The sequence below is a fragment of the Oncorhynchus mykiss genome, chromosome 2 (assembly GCF_057628025.1).
Source record: "Oncorhynchus mykiss isolate SJ-2025 chromosome 2, ASM5762802v1, whole genome shotgun sequence".
Classification (NCBI taxonomy): Eukaryota; Metazoa; Chordata; class Actinopteri; order Salmoniformes; family Salmonidae; genus Oncorhynchus; species Oncorhynchus mykiss.
The window spans coordinates 39,141,440-39,163,149 of NC_143023.1; the positions used below are offsets into that span (position 1 = coordinate 39,141,440).

Genomic DNA, 21,710 nt, shown 5'->3' on the forward strand with positions numbered 1-21,710 from the left:
TACATTTTTTTTACAAATGAAATGTTTGATGATAATATGGCCATAAAAAGAGTTAAAATGTAAAAAATGACATTTAGTTTTACTTACCCTGTAAGCAGTCTATGGATAAGGTATGACAGCAATCCAAGCATTGGTTAAGTTTCCCTGGCACTTTCCTAGCAGTTTTCAAATGCTAACATTTTAGGATTTATGGCACAAATTGCATACAAATCCTGGTTCCGATATTAGTATTTTAAGCACATCATGTTCAAATCATATGTATCAATCTTTTGAGCTACACAATCAATTTTAGATACTTTTGGATTATTTGGACATGTAGCACGAAAAATTCTAGTATCGGTGCCAGGACATGAATGGGATTTGTGCCACAAATTTAGATTTTTTTCACATTTCACAATAAATTTCACATTTATTTAACCAGGTAGGCAAGTTGAGAACAAGTTCTCATTTACAACTGCGACCTGGCCAAGATAAAGCAAAGCAGTGTGACAAAAACCACAACACAGAGTTATACATGGGATAAACAAACGTACAGTCAATAACGCAATAGAAAAATCTGTATAGCCTCCCGGGTGGAGCAGTGGCTAAGGTGTGCCATCAGAGTTCCTGGGTTCGCGCCCAGACTCTGTCGTAACCGGCCATGACCGGGTGGTCCGTGGGGCGACGCACAATTGGCCTAGCGTCGTCCGGGTTAGGGAGGGTTTGGTCGGTAGGGATGTCCTTATCGCGCACCAGCGACTCCTGTGGCGGGCCGGGCGCAGTGCGCGCTAACCAAGGTTGCCAGGTGCACGGTGTTTCCTCCGACACATTGGTGCGGCTGGCTTCCGGGTTGGATGCGCGCTGTGTTAAGAAGCAGTGCAGCTTGGTTGGGTTGTGTATCGGAGGACGCATGACTTTCAACCTTCGTCTCTCCAGAGCCCGTACGGGAGTTGTAGCGATGAGACAAGATAGTAGCTACTAAAACAATTGGATACCACGAAATTGGGGAGAAAAAGGGGTAAAATTCCAAAGAAAAGAAAAAAAGAAAAGAAAAAAAGAAAAATCTGTATATAGTGTGTGCAAATGAAGTAAAGAGGTAAGGCAATAAATAGGCCATAGTGGCGAAGTAATTACAATTTAGCAATTAACACGAGTGATATATGTGCAGATGAGGATGTGCAAGTAGAAATACTGGTGTGCAAAAGAGCAGAAAAAGCTGATGCTTAAAGTTAGTAAGGGAGATATAAGTCTCCAACTTCAGTGATTTTTGCAATTCGTTCCAGTCATTGGCAGCAGAGAACTGGAAGGTTCTTTGTAAATGACATTGCCAAAGTCAAGGATCGGTAGGATAGTCAGTTTTACGAGGGTATGTTTGGCAGCATGAGTGAAGGAGGCTTTGTTGCGGAATAGGAAGCCGATTCAAGATTTAATTTTGGATTGGAGATGCTTAATATGAGTCTGGAAGGAGAGTTTACAGTCTAGCCAAACACCTAGGTATTTATAGTTGTCCACATATTCTAAGTCAGAACCGTCCAGAGTAGTGATGCTAGTTGGGCGGGCGGGTGCGGGCAGCGATCGGTTGAAGAGCATGCATTTCGTTTTACTAGCATTTAAGAGCAGTTGGAGGACACGGAAGGTGTTCGTTTGGAGGTTTGTTAACACAGTGTCCAAAGAAGGGTCAGATGTATACAGAATGGTGTCGTCTGTGTAGAGGTGGATCAAAAAATCACCCGCAGCAAGAGTGACATCGTTGATATATACAGAGAAAAGAGTCAGCCCGAGAATTGACCCTGTGGCCCCCCCATAGAGACTGCCAGACGTCAGGACAACAGGGCCTCCGATTGTTGTTCGGGGTTGGGGTAGCCAGGTGGAAAGCATGGCCAGCCGTAGAGAAATGCTTGTTGAAATTCTCGATTATCATGGATTTATCGGTGGTGACAGTGTTTCCTAGCCTCAGTGCAGTGGTAAAACAGTGGAAACAGTGCCAAAGCATGGATTACTGTCATACCTTGTCCATAAACTGCTAACAGGTTAAAGAAACCAATGTGTAATTTGGGTAAACTATCCTTTTAAGAGAGTGGGAGACCCGTTTTGGAGGGAACTACTATAGTTTCTCATAGTCAATTTAATTTAGAGGAATTCAGATTCATTGTGATCACTATGTTTGTAAATTAATTAATTGACAAAGAAGCCGTGTATTTTTGTTTCCTTTTCACCTTTTCACAGACGGTATTGGGGATCTTTGAAAGTGAATGTAATTCTATTATTTCTGAACGGAGTCAAATTCATTCAATTAAGCTGCCATAAGAAATAATGTTATTTACACTTCATGAGATTACCAGGACTTAATTTCCAGTTTTTTTTTTAATTGTTTTTTTAAATAATTGACAATCAGCATGTGCGTTTTTAACTAAGCCTTTTATTACGTGCACAGTTGAACATGTCATCAGCTAATCTTTGAGTTTTTTTCCTCCTACGTTTCCCTTTTTTTCCCCACTGTCTCCGTAGTCAACACTTATTAAATTAGAACTTCTCTGCAGCTCAAACGGCAAACCTTTTCAATCAAGCCTTCTGGATGACGGCGAGGTCTCGTCGACATTTGTTGATATCTTGTCCAACAACATGTCATACACACTTCATGAAAGAAATCCTCTGTTTGGAATATTTGACCTGTTTCTTTTGCTAATAAATCTAAACGATGCCTTAAGATGCAAGAAGTCTTCCCTCGTATCTATTCGAGCTGTCATTTTTCTCTCACTTCTGTGACTTGGGCACAGTTTAGCGGGAAAATAACAAAGAAGATGGAGAGATAGTAAGGAACGGAGGAAAATATAAAGAAGAGCAACACTTGACGGTAACTGGTTGAGATTAGCGCCTTAGGGGGTACAGCAGTGGCTGTGATTCGGATACGGCGCCCCCAGCTAAACGCTGAAGGCCGCCTTGCCTAGAGGAACCCACGTTCACCCACAGGCAGTCAAAGATTGTTTTCTTTCTTACCAGCGCTTCCCTCCTTCCTCTCTCCCCCTTTCCCTTCCTCTCTCTCCTCCCCACAGACACCTGTCAAATCCAATGTCAAAACTCCAGAGAAAGGAGAAGACAACGCAAAGAATAAACAAAGGAAACATGCTTTTTAAGACAGCACCCTGCATATAGATCTGTGATGGATCGGATCTTGTAGAAGGCCTATATTTTATATCATCAGCTCTAACCCAATGCATGCCCAATACAAACCCATTGCTCAAGTGCATGTCCCAGCTTTCTCAATGTAGCTTTTATTAATGGGGCTCCGGAGTGGCACAGCGGTCTAAAGCACTGCATCTCAGTGCTAGAGGTGTCACTACAGACCCTGGTTTGATTCCAGGCTGTATCAACACCGGCCGTGATTGGGAGTCCCATAGGGCGGAACACAATTGGCCCAGTGTCGTCCGGATTAGGGTTTGGCCGGGGTAGGCCGTCATTGTAAATAAGAATTTGTTCTTAACTGACTTGTCTAGTTAAATATAGGTAAAAATGGAGACCAATGATGATGGTTTAAAATGATATCACCCTGGATTCTATGCACTTCTTTTCACTTTCTCTCTCTTTCTATCTCTCTCCATCCCTGTCTTTCTCTCTCTCTTTCAGTCTCTATCTCTTTCTCTATTTCACTCACACTCTCTCTCTCTTTCTCTCTCTTTCTTTTTCTCTCTCTCTCTCTTGTCAGGCCATCGCTAACTGAGACTGCTGTTGTACTTTGTCAGAACAATTGCAGGTACACAAACAAAAGTAATGATTCAAATGTATTCATGATTTTTAATCTGTTCTCTAGTTGAAGTCGGACCGCTGGTTTTGACGTGATTGGACGTTTGGACGACCCTTGTGTTAGCCCAGGAGGTGGTGTCGTAGCCAATGGGGGGCAGAGGACAGCACAGAGAGTAATGCCTGTTACACGCCATCAGGTTCAAAATAAACATTTCATCCTTTTCCCCCTTGTTTCACCTGTTATGTTTTTCTCCATTTTAATTCCTTTTATTTGTTTGTTTGTTTGTCGACCTTGCCATGTCAGGTGACCTTCCTGCATCCACAACCGACAAAAAAGAAAACCCTGACGTTTCTGTTGGTCCTTGAGAAAAAAAAAAGCAGAACAAATGCCCTCAGATACATTTACTCAGAAATAAGTGTGCCTTGAACGCCCGTGCCTGTCCAGGTCCTCGGCCACCATTGCCAAAGAAGTGTCAGCGGTGTCTTGACAACTTCAGCGACTGCAGTGTGAGATGTGACCCCTGGCCGGAGAGGGGGGGGCTTTGTCCCCCCAACCACCCTGAATTCTGACAGATGTCATATACCTCCTCCGTGGGCGCCTTCTGTTTCCTGCTCACCTTTCTCCATCCTGCAGCGTTAGGTCTCCTGTCGTCGCCGCGTCAAAGCCTCTCCCAGCACTCGCGCGCGCACACACACACACACACACACACACACACACACATACACACACGTCCCTGCTCAGGTGCTGCAGACACTTAGAGCTACACAAATTAGGGATGGGATGGAAAAACAATAATGGCGAATTAATTTGCCTTGGGTTACAATGACGAGGAAGTCCTGAGGAAAGGGAGGAAAGGCGGGCCTTCGCTGCAGTGCTAGTTCAATTGTTTGCTGTAATAGAGTCCATATTTGTGTCTCTTTTGTCTGACGCTCTGTGTGAATTTCTCTAGAGGCAAGGCTGGCTCACCACGCTCGCTCAAATCTGTTACTCAAAACCTCAGTCTAGGAGAGATGATTATGCTCTTATAGTATTTATTAAAGGATTCCTTTCTGAGGGAGATTGTCTGGTACCTCTCGTACTACCAAGTGTTTGTTCTGATATTGCTCAACTTCCTTGACAGTGACGCCGCTCCTTGACAGACTTGAAGGACTCCCACAGAATGAGATTCTGTCATGTTCCATTGTGTTACACCATTGCCCGAGTACGTCAATGGCCTACCACACGAATAACAGACATGACAAACCATAACGCCTAATGGAATTAGATCTCCATCAGCATGTTGCTTGGCTGCCCCGTAGGGGATTGTGTATCACTGAACCAAATAGACTCTTGGATGGAATATGTACTCTCAATCTGATCATAGGCGGAGATGTTGTTCACTTCTCACTCCAGAACCAAACACTTCTGTGAAAACAGAGGGATTCTGTGAGTGATCCATCAATCAAAGTGACGGCATGGTGGAGTGATGGATATTGTAATTTCCGCGTTATATACAGGAGCAGGGCCGATGGATGGATGGCGATTAACGGACGAGACTGTTTCCGCCGAGCAGTAAGCTCACATCTTTGTCCACAACTTGGCTCCGGTATGGCGAAGAAGGCGAAGAAGAACAAACAAGAAAGAAGAACAAGAAGAACAAGAACAGTAACAAGAAGTAGACAGCTGGTAGCCTATAGAGCACTTTTCATTGGATGTCGCCGTGCTGTGCGCGCTACCTTCTTCAATACCTCATATAAGAAAGTTGAGACAATATGTGAGTCCTGAGGCGATGTAGATGTTGTTAACACAACGACGTCTTCTCTCTTCTGGGACCTACAACAAGTTGTCATTTCTTGACAACCCTCAGCATCCCTGCCTCACCTCATTTTCACACAACCTGTTTGTTTCTCCCATTCTGTCATTGCTATCACCTCCATAATTATCCCTTTGTTTTTACTTCACTTCAAACTTCTTTCACCACGATTTACCACAAAACACCATACACTTCAGGCAACATTTTAGGGCCCATTTTAGCCCCCCCTATTGGTTCCTCAATAGTTTTAAAAGGAACAGGGAGGCAATATCTGAAGAACTTCTGAGTTAGCGTATGATGCTAGCAGCTTTAGCTCCTGCAGTAGCCATCATGCCTGCATGTCCCAGTTCAAAAAAAATAAAAACCTGGTGGTTGTCTGTGCGTTGTTAAATCAACATCTCTCTCTGTCCTTTCACTGTGCCTTCATTCCCCGAAATACTGTAGCTCATGTTAAACGGTTTCACTGTACTAATTGGCTGATGTCAACGCTGACGTGATGGTAAGCAAACAGAAACAGACGCAAGCTCGGTAAACTGATGAGAGGAGAGAGAGAAAAACAAAGAAAAAGAAGAGATGTTAAGAAAAAAAAACATTTCTCTGCTTTGAACGTTCTGCTTTTCTAAATGTAGCTAGCCTACCTGACTCATTGAGTAGGGAGAGACATAATTACTTATGACCTCATCGTTGATGGACTCAGATGGAACCGAGAGAAGGGGTTCCATTGCATTTATGATACAGGCAACGCAGTCCACCTCTTCGCCATTGACCATATAGTTATCATGTGGGGGCTGAATAGTTGTTTTTCATAACGTCCAACACTTTAGCATAAAACCTCTCTTCCTCTCTGTCCTTCTCACTGTCCCGCTTCATCTCTTTCTCCCTCCCTCCCTCCCTCCCTGTCGGAGCTTGTACCCCTGGCCATCTGTCATACCATGTTTATGGTCCCTTTTGCTTTTGTGTCCTGATGACCACTGTCACCGGGAGGTTCCCATTACCGATGCGCCCTGATGAACGATGTCGCCCAGATGCCTCGCTGCTGACACCCCGGTGTCCTTGGCTGCAGTGGCGTTTGGTGGGGACAGAAGGGGGGGGGACAGGGGGACCTGGTGTTTGAGCTAACTGAGGACCTGTCCGTCAATCACAGGGGGCGGGATGGACTGGGTGTTTCGATTTTTACGTCTGCAGTGGAGAGACACCGACCGATGAAATTGTGACGCTGTCGCCCGGCACGGTGTGCTGATAATATCACCCATCCACAGTATGAATACTTACTGCCCTTGACTTTCGCCTGCACACATGACATCTGACACAGTGATCGTAGGCTAGCCTTTCCGGACGGTACAGGTTGCACTGTGTTGTTACCTGGCTCAGGTTTGCTACTTTGTATATTGCCACCAACATCAGATACATTTGTATACGTTTGTTTTCTCTACTACTCGTATCGTATGACCAATATGCATTTGACTGGTGTGTGGTATTGAAATGCAATCTGAACAGTGTTTAATACATATATAGTACGCTTATAGGCACCTGGGTGTTATTCATTCACATTTGAAATAACATGCGGGAGGAATCAATACATTCATTTATAGTATACCGTCACAGGAACATTCGGCCTGTACAAAATGAAACCTCATTTAATCAGTCAGGCCTCCCTTTCCTTTTGGCAACCTCCCCTCCTCTCTCTCTCTCTCTCTCTCTCTCCCGCTCTCGTTTTCTCTCCAACTCTGTGAATGTCTTCACTGGGCAGTGGAGCCGCTGATGAATTCTTAAGCAGATCACACTGATAATTGTATTTCATGACCGTCAGCTGTGCGAAGGCTGTCCTGGAGGGAGGGTGACTGCCAGCGCACTGAGGAGCTATTTGTGTCATCGCCGTGTCTCCCCTGTTACATCCCCCCACTGTAAAACTCCAATCACCAGGGATGTGCTTACTGTCTTCAGCCTCAAATTACTCAATCAGGACACATTTATTGATGACACCTTTATTACAATTAATCAGGGGAACTTGATTAAGAAAGTTATTCCTCCTCCTTAGTGAGACTTGAGTGGCGCGGCCGCACCACTGAGTCATTGTGACCCAGACAGACAGACAGACAGATTGCCAGCAGTACTGATGCATGCACACACACACACTGCTAGCCTACACTCTTCGGAAACAAGGTGCTATCTAGAACCTAAAAGGATTCTTTGGCAGTCCCAATAGAAGAACCCTTTGAAGAACCGTATTGGGTTCCATGTAAAACCCTTTCCTAGAGGGCTCTTCATGGAACCCAAAAAGAGTTCTACCTGGAACCAAAAATGGTTATCCTATGGGGAAACCCTTTTTTTGTAAAAGTGAACCATAAAAAATTTGAGAAGTGCAAAATAATGACATTAGTATGGAAAATGCTCGCAAGAGAAATCTTGAGAAATATAATAATGTGTCCCTGAACAAAGGGGGGGGGGGGTTAAAATCAAAAGTAACAGTCAGTATCTGGTGTGGCCACCAGCTGCAGTAAGTACTGCAGTACTTAATGTACATCTCTTCCTCATGGACTGCACCAGAGTTGCCAGTTATTGCTGTGAGATGTTACCCCACTCTTCCACCAAGGCACCCGCAAGTTCCCGGACATTTCTGGGGGGAATGGCCCTAGCCCTCACCCTCCGATCTAACAGGTCCCAGACATGCTCAATGGGATTGAGATCCGGGCTTTTCGCTGGCCATGGCAGAGCACTGACATTCCTGTCTTGCAGGAAATCATGCACAGAACGCGCAGTATGGCTGGTGGCATTGTCATGCTGGAGGGTCATGTCAGGATGAGCCTGCAGGAAGGGTACCACATGAGGGAGGAGGATGTCTTCCCTGTAACGCACAGCGTTGAGATTGCCTGCAATGACAACAAGCTCAGTCCGATGATGCTGTGACACACCGCCCCAGGCCATGACGGACCCTCCACCTCCAAATCGATCCTGCTCCAGAGTACAGGCCTCAGTGTAATGCTCATTCCTTCGACGATAAACGCGAACCCGACCATCACGCCTGGTGAGACAACCGCGACTTGTCAGTGAAGAGCACTTTTTGCCAGTCCTGTCTGGTCCAGCGACGGTGGGTTTGTGCCCATAGGCGACGTGATGTCTGGTGAGGATCTGCCTTACAACAGGCCTACAAGCCCTCAGTCCAGCCTCTCTCAGCTTATTGCAGACAGTCTGAGCACTGATAGAGGGATTGTGCATTCCTGGTGTAACTTGGGCAGTTGTTGTTGCCATCCTGTACCTGTCCCGCAGGTGTAACGTTCGGATGTACCGATGATGTGCAGGTGTTGTTACACGTGGTCTGCCACTGCGAGGACGGTCAGCTGTCTGTCCTGTCTCTCTGTAGCACTGTCTTAGGTGTCTCACTGTACAGACATGGCAATTTATTGCCCTGGCCACATCTGCAGTCCTCATGCCTCCTTGCAGCACGCCTAAGGCACGTTCACGCAGATGAGCAGGGACCCTGGACATCTTTCTTTTGGTGTTTTTCAGAGTCGGTAGAAAGGCCTCTTTAGTGTCCTAAGTTTTCATAACTGTGACCTTAATTGCCTACCGTCTGTAAGCTGTTAGTGTCTTAACGACCGTTCCGCAGGTGCATGTTCATTAATTGTTTATGGTTCATTGATCAAGCATGGGAAACCGTGTTTAAACCCTTTACAATGAAGATCTGTGAAGTTATTTGGATTTTTACGAATTATCTTTGAAAGACAGGTTCCTGAAAAGGGGCCGTTTCTTTTTTTTGCTGAGTTTATTTCTATGCAATACAACATGAGTAAAAGTAACATATTATTATATATTTTTCATTACATATCGGAAAGTCACCTGTTTTTACCTTAACTTAGTGTTTGGGTGTGCATCGACTAATTAGTTCAGTGAGGTTTTGTAACAGGGGGAGGAGTGATGGTGGTTGAGGGGTCTGAGTGACTCTTAGTAATTGAGAGTGGACCTGAGCCATGACAGAGTCAGTCACTAAGGCACCAGGTTATACCAGACCACACCATCCAAATGATGTCTATGTTAGGTGTGCCAGTATAGGAACATGGATGGCAGAGCCTAAAGTAACACTGAGGTTGATTGAATATATAGAGTACCCAGCTGATCAAATTGATTTGATGTATTACAACACTGGCATTTCACTAAACTGTTGACAGCATTTTCAATTTATTCATTTAATCAACAATTATATGGTTCAATTGAATTGAAAGCAAGGCTGTAAAAAGGTCACAGATCCCATTTTGAGTGTGTATCCGAAATGCACAAAGCACAGATCTCTGGCAAACCAAGTATCACAACTATTCATGACATGCACTTTTGCACATTTATTTTAGATTTGAACTTTTCTCTCACAATTGTTGTGGTTGTTTCACGTTTACCATATAATATTTTCAATCTTACTTTTAGGGTTCAATTAAGGGCTATACTCAGGTTAAAGGTGGATGTAATATACTGTATCTCAAAAAAACATAACTATAGTCTAAGCAATAAAAAAAACAATAACTAATATTCTCAAACTACATTGAGAAACGCGACACTTTTCCAAAACATGTTTGTCACTCCACCAACATTTGTCATGTACCTCAGAAGGTGACTACAACAGGTATGTGTCTATATGGTTTGTTAAGAGCCTGCTAACAGCTACAAGCCAATTAAAGAGAGTGTGTTGTTTTCTCCAGGTTGTCCTGTGCTTTTAATTGGACTGTGAATGCGCACTAATCATGGCTGCTACAGGTGGGCCCCGGAGGACCAGAGTGAGGCCTCGGTTGGTAATTGAAGACAGATACACATTGACAGTCCGTACCTCTATCCAGAGTATGCACGCAATAGTACTCAAGCACGGTAAATTCAAGTGAACATTTGTATCACCTCTCTCACCTTTGTGTGACTAGCGTGTGAGAGCATGCTCTTGCATTACAATGACGCCTTGAACCATACATTTTACGAGCGGTAAGAGCATCTTCCTTAACAATAGCTTTCAGGTTGCTCATAGTCATGTATGCTTGTACAGTGGCACTGTTATGAAACACTTACAATGATGGGTGCAGAGATGGATAATTTCATTTATATATTTAACACGGGTAGAAATCAAAGAGGACCTTAATTTTAAATTTTTATTTTTTACTAAAGATAGTAAGAACCAATCTACAAAAATACACTGTATGCATTACACAGACCACTTCTCTCTTGGAACACATATGGGTGTGTGTGTGTGAGACACACACTGGTGCAGGTTCAAATGGCTTCAGGCTGGTGGGTATGTTTCTGATTTCCTGAGCTGCCTGCCTGGCGAAGGTAGAGGCTTTGCATGCTGGGGTCACACCTGTAACGTATTTCACACCGAGATCTTTTTTGAGTGGCCACCTGGAGGAGGATATTGCATGTTCACAGTGCATGAACACACAGACGTCCCTCCCAGGTGGAAACAGGTGTTTGTTTTTGTGTTCCTAGGCTTGATAGATAACGTATTGTCTTAGAGATGTTTTAATTACCTTTTCTCACTTCTTAAAAAAAGCCACAGAATAACACACCCACATTAACTTGTAAATAGTTTTAGAATTAATATGGAAAATGTAAGATAAGGCATTTCTCCATGATGATTGTATCCCACCTAGTCTCCCATCTACCCTCACCTCTATAGGCGACAACATGATATTTAGCTTAAAAGGGTTCCATATTTAAATGACAAAAAAAAATGAAATTTGTGAATTGGCTTTAAAGAGAATCCAAAACATCAAGTGGAACCTTATCCTCACGGTAACAAACAAAAAAGAAAACTGTAGGCCTACCTCAGAGGGCATTCCACAATACATTCAATATAAGTGGGTTTCTGCTTCTTGTGGGAAAGAGGAATGGTATTTTCAACCCCAAGTTCTGGTTAGCTGGACTAATTTTTTATTATGGTCAGCTTGGGGCATGTGAATGGAAAGATGGATTATATGAACGCTGTTTCGATCAGCTACATACATGCTATAAAATACCAAGCACACCTGATGCTGCATTCAGTTCTGACAAGTATTAACAGATCTTACTAAAACCAAACACAACAAAATGTGATTCTAAAATCAAGAATGTAAGATAAATAATGTAATCTAGATATTAGTGTTAATTACACGTGTTATTACTCCTCAAAATTAGCCATTTTAAAACTTACTCTACACCTACAATACATAGAGAAATGTGCAATATGTTTTGTTGATTTAAGATGACTCATATAATTAATAAATTATCTGTTTATGCATGCTGTACGTACATACGTGTGTGTGGGGGGGGGGGGGGGTGGACTAAACGGGTCAATTGCTCTGGGCATGCTTAGGCCTATATTCCAAAAGAATGACAGAGGTTTAAACTGGTAACACTAAATGTGATCATTATGCAATATTGTCCTCAGCTGTGTAAACAGAGGGTTCAGCTGATATGCTGGTACATTGTCTGGAGTGCTGTAATCATGCGTAAGCTGTGGACAGTCAATGCAGACACGGGTCTAGTTACTGTCAACACAAACGTTAATATGGTTACATTTTAGTTAGCTCTAGTCTTGAGCACAGAGCAAAGAAACAAGTGAGTGTGTGTGTGTGCGAGATAGAATGAGGGAGGCATTTGATCTAGAGGGGTACAGCATTATTTTCTTGAGATAACCTATGTTGTTACACCAGCAATCTTCCCTCTACAAGTATGATCCTCATTTATTGGGACTTTCTATTGAATAAAGTAAAGCTAATCATTAAAACATTAAACAAGGAACTGTTCTCTAACAGAACAACATTTTAGTAACATCTAAATATATTCAGGTGAAATAAAGTGTTCAAAAATATATTAAATTCAGAGTAATGTAGATTGTCACAGTTCGGGTAATTTGCCTTCAACATATTACATTACATTGTTCATTTCAATGTACATACATACATTAGATTCTGTATTTTCATTGTTCCTTTCATTGTACATACATACATTAGATTTGTTTGAGAATTCCAGTGCATTCACATTAAGGCAAATCACAGTTTGCTGTCCAGTGAGGGTGGAGTCACCTCAACCACCACCTTTCCCACGTTTTTCCCAGCATACATGTAGTCCACAGCCCTAAAGACGGACTCCAGTCCCATGAAACGGCCCTCGGGGGCCATGTCGCCACAGTCCACTTCACACACCAGCTTCCCTTTAGCAAACATCTGCATCATGCTTCCCATCGCCTCCTTGTAGTCGGACAGGAAGTGAGGTAGGAAGAACCCCCTCACACTAGCTGACTTCTGGAGCAGCTTCATGGGCAGAGTTCCTCCTTTAACAGTTGGGACTCCTGATGCCGTTTGGTACGCTGAGATGAATCCGATCACGATCAGCCTACCCTCATTGGCCAGATTGTTGACCGCCATGTCAAACATTCTGCCACCTATGGACTCGTAGACTACGTCCAGGCCTTGTGGGTACTCTTTGCGCAGCGTGGTGCTCAGGTCCTCGGACGTGTAGTTGATGGGCCTGTCGCAGCCAATGGTCTTTAAGAAGCCAGCCTTCTCATTGGAGGAGCAGGTGCCCACAACGTGGCAGCCGGCCTGTTTGGCGAACTGCACAGCAAACTGTCCTGTGCCACCAGCAGCGGCCGTCACCAGCACCGTCGCGCCCTTCACCAGGTCGCCAAGCCGCTTCATGGCGATATAGGCCGTGGCACCACTTAACAGCAGGGTGAGGAACTCTGGCTTCACCGCGGGTACGGGTACGGTCTTGATCATGGGTATCACCGTACTCCGCAAAGGCCCCATCGGCAAAGTAGGCCACGGTGTCGCCAATGGTGTAGCGGGCGCTGGCACTCAGGCCGAGTCCGACCACCTCGCCAATGCCCTCAAACCCGGCGTCAAACGGTGGCTTCACCGAAGGGTCGTAGCGGCCTGCTGAGTAGTTGATGTCCGAGGCATTGATTCCAACAAATCTGCATGGAATGGAACAGAGAAGGATAAATATGCGTGAATGACAGTTCAGAATGAGTAACAATTGTTACATAGAATTCAAATCAATTAACGTCGGTATAGGATACTTTAGTGATGTTCTTCCGTCGGAATTCTGATAATAACATGATAATATAGTCGGAATTTTGATAATAATATGATAGTAGCTCATGTTATAATAACATAAGAGGAGCACTTCAGAATGCCTACAGTCATGTCTGCGAAGGTCAAGATTTCACTTCCAATTTCACTTCCATTCTCTAGGAAATATCTGCGACATCGTTCGGGAAGGAAACATTGGTTTGTTTTGGCAATGATTCCATTTGTCTTGGGAATAAACACCCACCTTACACTGACAGGACGAGGTTGGTATCACAAAACACATTGCATGATGTCACGAGTCATTGTCTTGAGAGACACACAAGAACAAACTGCACTTTTAAATCTGGTATATTTCTTTGCAGTGACATGAAAAAATAAATACAACTGTTTTCATCTCAGTTGATGACATGGAGAGAGAAAAAAATCATTGTGTGAAAGAAATGTATAAATAAATAATGTTCTATCCTCCAGAAGAACCCTTGTTGCGACTCATCATTGTGCATGCCATATTTGCATTTTTAGCACTTAAATATAACAGCCCGGTTTAGTTACAAATAAAAGGCTCCAATTAAATATAGGAAAACATCTAGGTTTGACTATACTTTCCAAATTGCTTTTGCAGTCCTTCTGAATTATTCCGTACCAGTAAATATTTGAACCTGAATCTCTCATAATGGACCAACAGTACTGAAACGCCATGCATTAAAGAAGAGCAAGTTCACAGGTCAAAACTCAAATGAACTGGGCTGATATTCTTAAAGATGCTTGATTTAAAAATGTGCAACTTTGAATGCACAATAATCTCGGTCACTGAAACATGATATTAATGCATATCTCAATTTAATCTCAAAATTAGTCAAGCAAATTCAGGTCAATAATGCATAAAAGAAGGCTATATGTGCAATTAAATGACCTTTGACTACAGTAGGCTGTTGTGCAACTGTCTTCCCACCTCAGAGAATTTAACCAAGCAGGCCTTATACAATACAAGGCCGACATTGGCCTAAATGCGGCATCACAGATATTTCTGCTAATTCCCAAGCTCTACATTGAGACCATAGAATTGGCCTTTCTGATGTAGTTATTAACAAATAAATAATAAGCCACATCAAGAAAAAGGGCCTAGTTATTCAGGCACCTAACTTATTTTTTCAGTTGAAGGTGCTTGAGGCCTAGTTGTTAGCTATTCGTCAGCTGTGGTCCTGCTGCTAAATGTTGTAATTTTCCAGGCCAACTCATATGATGGAGATTCATTACAGACAACAAACAAAGAATTGTTAAAAAATAAAGAAAGTATAAGGGCATAGGCCTACATTAAAATATAGAACAATTTGTGATGCCAAACAGTTTCAGGAGGCGGGGGAGGGCAAAGCACATAACCTACCACTGCATCAACAGTTCTTTCATTTTCCCAAGATGAGAGAGATATTATTTCTCCATGGAAAATGGTATTTATAATTCAATGTTCCACATTTTCAAATTATAAATGACATACAAGACAATACAATTGTATTTATTATCTAGGTTACGCATACGAAATTACGCACACAAAACAAACCTGTGAAAAAGTTTTAGGCTACATATGACAATTTCTGCAAATGTTAAAAGCTATTTGATCTTTAGATTATGCTAGTATGTCCTTGGTCTCAACCATAATGCAAGACACTGCCTTTATTTCACTGATCAACTACGCTCTGATAGGCTACACCAGCATTTTAATATCTCTTTGATTTAAATCGTAGTAAATAACCGGTTAGATTAAGTAGCCTACATTCCTCTGTTACAGTAACCTGTTAATGTAATCAACATTTGTATATATCTTGCTTTGAATCAGACAGACATATATTGAGTCTTACGCATTGGTTTTATGCAGCGGAAAATGATGATCCTGCCGCAGCCCCAAATGCCATGCAAAGCTGTTTCTCCATCTCCTCATCTATTCGTGCGAGTCTATCCCCCCCAATGACTTTCTGTTTGCAGGTTCGTGACGTAAGGAGACAGGACAGAGCGAGATGGATTGATAGACAAATGTAGGGGCGGAACTTGGATATATTTCTCACGTATTTTGCTCGCTCCTGAAATGGTCGCAAGTAAGCTACTAATATCGATGGGGATGGATAAGGCTATTCTAACCGAGGTAAGAGACCCTTTCGTAACTTGAAAACAATACCAAATATTTTATCAAAGATATTGGCTCCAAAATGTGCCAAATATTGGAATAGTCTATCCATAGGGTACAGGCTACGCACCCGCGGAAAATGTGAACCTTCTGTATCCAATTTCTAACCAAAACTTACCGATTTCTGACAAGCAAGTCCCCGTCGCCAGGTGTCGGGACTGGAACAGTTTGCAAGGCAACGGCGTCTCTGAAATTCTGGCTGAGCTTCGTTACGACCAGCTTTTTCATGGAGCTCGGTATCGAGGAACCTTTAAAATCCATGAAGTGCGTGGAGTATGACAAATCTATAATGAAGCGGCGCGATACGAAATGAACTCTAGAAAGTGCATCGGTTCCTCTGCACCCCCCGCCGATTACCGAAAACACCCTCTTACCGTTTCTCAACAAGAAAGAGGTGGACATTGCACCAGGGAGGGATTATGTGACAAAGTTCACGGGCACTGGCTGTGCATTGATATCAATATGCTTATCGTTAGCCTATGCTAGGCTTTCTTCACGTAGCAGGGTAGGCCACGCCAATGCAATGATGCATTGCAATTAAAACAATATTACCAGCGCAGTTTTGTCGCATAAGATTGACACGCAATAGCGTGCTTTTGGAATGTTTGCCTTGATGATAACTAGGCTATAGCACGGCGCAATCTTGTAGCAGCTGTCACTGTAGCGGCTTGTATTCTTTGGAGTCCCTCCCCTTCCTGGACATGACACACTTCCTAGTAAAGGTGAAACAAATCAATCGTAGTCTCAAACATATCCTCGACGATTGTACACAAAAATCCAAAGAATTGCCAATACAGCCAGTGCCAACCACAACCATTCAAGGTATTAACAAGCACTGTTAAAAGGCTATTATCTGCAGGATATATTTTCTCCTCAAGCATGCGTAAATTATGGTGCTCTCACATTAGGAAACTTCAGTCCGAATGTTCCAAAAATATGCAAGTCCAAAGCATTGCCATGTTGGGTTTGACATAGGATAGCATATGTCAGGCAAAATAAAGTTGGTGTAAGTTTATTTCATATGATGATGATGATGATGAGCTAATTGTAGTAATATAGCCTAACCTAGTAACAGTTTTGTAATAATTGACTAATTGCCATAACATTCCGCATGAAGTTTGTGGATCAATATTTCAAAGCAACATTTTGATATTAGCCTACTGATGCAAGCATTCCTTTGTCAAGTCATTTCAATTTTAATCAGAGGAAAAACAAGACAATTAAGAAGATTGACAGGTGGGTTCTACTGTCAGGGTGACGCTTGTAGCGCGAGGGGAGGAGTAAAAATGAAGCAGGAAAAGCCACTCGATGCGTCTGTCTATCAGTTGAGACTGTCTGAAACGCTTCTCGATTCCCTGCGTTTTCATTTTTTTCCTCGGAGGAGCAGACGAGACCTCGGTTCACTCCCTGGAGTTTACAGAAGAAAAATTCTCTCCGCGAGGGTGGATGCCTGCACCTTGTTTGTTTCTCTTTAGTCGCAGGCTCCTCACCACTTCAACCACCTGCACATTCCTTGATCGGCGGCTGATAATAATTATTTTCCACGACTAGAAATGTAAGTAGAATCCCTAACTTACCACCCCGGCTCAAACTAGAGAGGGGAGAAAAGTATCCGCTGACGGCGAGGCTTGATCCGACTAGGTGGCGTGGTGACGGACTGACATTAACCATCTAATGCCTGTCTATTTTCTCTCAATTCTGCTTTGTTTCAGATCTGAGCTTGAAGCGCAGCCTTCCACGGAAATACATTTCAAAGGTGTTCGCTCACACTGGACTTATTTGTTTACCATCAGAGTTTATTTATTTTGGAGTGAAGGCGGTACAAAGTAGCCCCAACACCGCCATATAGCCCCCTATGGCAGCAGGGGAGTGACTGAAACTTGGCTTCGATGTCTGCCTCTTTTTCTGACACACAGTGATGAGGAAAGATGTTATTTGATAGACATGTTCTCAGCTGGCGAAATTCGTGCATCGTTTTGATATCACAGAACCCCTTTTTTTTCGTTTGTCCTTTATCTTCAGTCATTTGTTTCTATTCGTAGGCCTAAAGGACATATTTAGTTACATTGTGGCCGTTTCAGGTTGTCTGGCATAAGCCCACAATTACAAAAGAAACAAACCATTCTAATAGAAAAAACTGTTGACAGTTATTTCCCGAAAAAAAAAAAAGGTTCGGGATGGTTTTTCTCCACTGACAGACTAATTGTTTTGATTCCTGCATGAAAAGTACCGTGGAACGTGACGGTCACTATGCCGAGGAGAAAGCAGCAAGAGCCCAGGCGATCAGCAGGTAAGCACCGGCGCGCACACACACATTCATTTTCACCATCGCTTACTAAATGGAGATCAAATGTTGGACTTTTTATTTTTAATTCACTAAAAATGTTTTATTTTTCCCTTTTAAATTTCTCCTGTTATGCATATGTAATAGCCTAAAAATAAGTTTTACCTTCAACACATCTTCATTAGTTGACCATTATTATTTTCTATATTGCCATATGATTTAAGTAGACCACGGTACGTTTGTAGTGACACGATAGGCCTAATGTGTTAACTTGCCAGAAAAGTCGACTACTTTAGGTAGCTAGATAAACGAAACGTTAGAGATAAGAGTTTCTATTGGGGTCCATTGCAGTGTTAAAGAGCGAGTAATAATGAATAATTGACTCCGAAAGAGGGGGAGAAAAAACTGGCCAGAGCCGGTTTTCTTTCTTTTCGGTTTTATTAGAGGATTGCCATCATTGATTTGATGCGTGATTGATCGCCTGTCATGTGGCAGCCTTTGATCTATTCATCCCTGATAAACATCAATACATCTCTCCATGGAGACACGCATGCTCCTTACGAATCTAGCCACTCAAAGGACAACCCCCGGTTGTCTTAAAAAAAGGGAAGGAAAAACGTTTTTAAAAGGAGGGAAATCCTTATCTCTTTATTGTTTTCCAGAGAAAATACTAGAGGGAAGAAAGAGAAAGAAAGGAAATGGAAGAGGGAGGGGGGTGGAAGTGTTTTGAGGATCACAGAAATGACTAAATCCTAATTAATTAGGGTACCTGAACTAGCCTACCAACAGTAGCCCCCCCTGGTCTTGGTTAAAGACACGGAGGTTTGCACTTCTTATCCAAATGCACACCCTCCACTCATCCTACAGAACACTTTACCAATGCAGTCCATGTCTACAGCCACAGGACTGTAGTATTTACTATCTAACAACCACGGATAAACCAGATGTCGAAACACAAGGTTGAGGTCTAGTGATTTGGATTTCGACTCATCTCTTTTTCAAGCCGCTTTAAACAAATGTAAATGAGTGACAGGGATTTCCACCTCTGTGCTAATGAGGTGCAGCCTTTGAAGTTGGGCACTAACAAGTGGAGTGAACAAAAGACAGTTCTAGAATTTTAAAGAGGTTCTGAAATATGAGGTGTAAAGCGGACCGAACAGGAGGGCCCGGGCAGCGAAGACTTTGAACTCGGCAGGTTTATCATTTTAAATAGACGCCAAATGACGGGGAGTCAGTCTGGATTGACTGGGAAGAGTATTCAACTAGTACTTCTCTCTACAGTTCATACGCTTCTGACACACAGTGTTGACTAGCCATCTTATGCTTTATACTCACTGTTGAGTAGCATCTGATTCGTCTCTTGTCTTGTATCACATAAAAAAAGAAAGAAGCTGGGTAGCAGGCTATAGGATCGCATGTAGGCTGTTCCCAACAGAGCAGATCTTACATGAAAACATGCCATCACCTTGACCCCTCAACATGGTCCTATTGATCTGCTTGCCTGTCATTGACCGGCTTATACATTATGGCCTTTAATGGTCAATCACAACTTGGCAGATGGGAGTGTTACCATTCTGTCATGATCATGACCATTTGTTGGAAACAACAGCACCCTCCAACCCTCCCCTTTAACACAAATACAGACACACGCTCAACTAAAGCATGATGGTCCAGTGTTTCAATGCTAGCTAGTAGCTACTGAACCATGCCTGGTACTCTGTAGCCTATAAGGAAATAGAGAGGGAGAGTCGAGGTAGTATCGCCATGGTAGTACCATGGTAATAGAGGTTTAGAGAATGAGCACTCGAGCGATCATCGGGGAAAAGATGTTGTTGTGAGTTATATTTTCACTGAGAGGGTTGACGCCAGGTTCAACCAAAACAAATGTGGCACCCCAGGGGTACAGGACTGGACCTTATAGAGGATGGCTGAACGGAGCACCACGAGGAGACATTTCTGGACACATTTTTTTTGTATTTATTTTTCACTAGTGTCAGGGGTTAGAATAGAGCGACATTTAATATAGGGCCTTTTACGTTCTGTGTGGGTTTGTTTGTGTGTGTGTGAGAACTTTTAACGGTTGTAAATGGGGCCATAGCCGTACAAAAGGCCTTTCCCTGATATACAGTATACGTAGTGTCACGGGAAAACCACAATATCTACTCCTCTGATTTCAGATATCCTGTCATTTAAGGTTAAGATGAGCTACGGTTTGTATCCTACAGAGTATTTAAGGCAGTTGGTAAGAGTGTGTATATGTGTTACTTTATTTGAGGTCTCATTTTGTCCTTGAATATCAGTATCAGTTGATGGTGATGAGGACAGGAGCGATGTAAAAAAAGAAAGAGAGAAGAGTGACGTTGTCTTTCATTAAATTGGAGGGTTGTGTGTCTCAGCCAGTCAGAGCTAGTAGTCTGGGGAGAAAAACATCTCTTTCCCAGGGATAGAGGCTTCTTCATTATCCGAGAGAAAAGATAAGGTTGCTTCTCTGGGCTTCATTAGAGAAGGCCCCTAATTATCTGTAAACCTGATGGATTTGTGACGGGCCCTAACGATTAATGCTGACAAATTCAGTAAGGTGTCAAGTCCGCAGCTGCCTTGATGTAATCAAGTTGATATTATACAGTCCCCATAGCCCCTAGTGCAGTATCAACTCAATTTGCTCGTGCAGGTGACAAATGGACTTTGCTACCTGACTAATCATGTCGGAGGAGACAATGCCTCTTAATGACCTCCCTAATCCTCCGCCTTTAACGACGCAATAAAGGCCAGACGCACCGAACTCAAAATCAGCTGCGTCGTCACATGGAGGCTACACTCCTGTATCAAATGGCGGGGCAATGTTTATGTTTCCCTTTTTATATAGTCTAATAACCGTCATACTCCTGCAATTGTCATTCTTAATATCGCATATGATTGTTACTGTGCGTAAGAAGAAAAAATGGTCGTTTTGAGGGTTTGTGAAGGTTTATAAATGCGGGAAATGTAGCTAAGTTTTCCAGATTTTTTTTGGGGGTGGGGCCTATTTTTATTTTTTTGTACAAAATTTGGTCAGTGTAAAAGGAAATGATAATAGTACGTTAATATGTTTATGCAACAATTCTAGTATGCAAAGTATAGCTTTTATTTGATGGTACATTTGATGGTACATTGTGTAAACGTTTTGAAGCAGCACAGTGAGGGAGAGACACACACACACACACACATACAACACCTTTTCACGTCTTAATGTCTAAACCACGTACAGCCCTAGTCTTAATGTGTGGAAAATGTATCTCTGCCGCTCTTGTGTTTAGGGGCCATTCTAGAAACCTGGTTAAAAAAAAATCTCCCAGTATATTTGGAGTGGGTTAAGAAGACCAGTGCCCTGGGATAAATGGTTTAGCATGCCCCGGGGTCGCTAAGATTACACAACGACCTTTGTGCTCTAACTTGACGATGCTGTTACGTGATATTCTGCCCTCGAAATAATCAGCATGCCGAGATTTATGTGGCCCACTCTTAAATCAACGGCCTGAGGAGGACCGTCTTACACGAGGTGTAATTTTCCATTCTATTTCCCTGTAGTTGTCTGCCAAATATATATTTTGGGAGTAATCTGAAAACGATATTAATCTGGAAGCCCGGAGAACATAAAGATTTGTTTTTGGAGGTGCGTGCAAATGTAGTGGACAATTTAGTCAAGG

The 21,710-nt window shown here is 42.8% G+C and overlaps 1 protein-coding gene and 1 pseudogene across 3 annotated transcripts in view; one reads left to right on the plus strand and one right to left on the minus strand.

Annotated features, from left to right (window-relative positions):
• Positions 1-10,626: 10,626 nt before the first annotated feature.
• Positions 10,627-16,426, minus strand: LOC110489623 (prostaglandin reductase 3-like; annotated as a pseudogene). Its single transcript, XR_016486579.1, has 2 exons — positions 15,859-16,426; positions 10,627-13,443 (listed from the first exon to the last, which is right to left on the minus strand). The product of XR_016486579.1 is annotated as a prostaglandin reductase 3-like (transcript).
• LOC110489609 (teashirt homolog 1) overlaps positions 15,571-21,710 on the plus strand; it is a 39,735-nt gene continuing 33,595 nt past the window's right edge. The window contains exons 1-2 of one of the 2 annotated variants that reach the window (XM_090199416.1): positions 15,571-15,698; positions 17,453-18,030. In XM_090199416.1, coding sequence (XP_090055542.1) covers positions 17,991-18,030 — 40 coding nt within the window. In that variant the 5' untranslated portion in view covers positions 15,571-15,698; positions 17,453-17,990. Of the gene's footprint in view, positions 15,699-16,766; positions 17,296-17,452; positions 18,031-21,710 lie in introns of those variants that run through there. The other variant, XM_021562345.3, reaches the window with a different exon arrangement.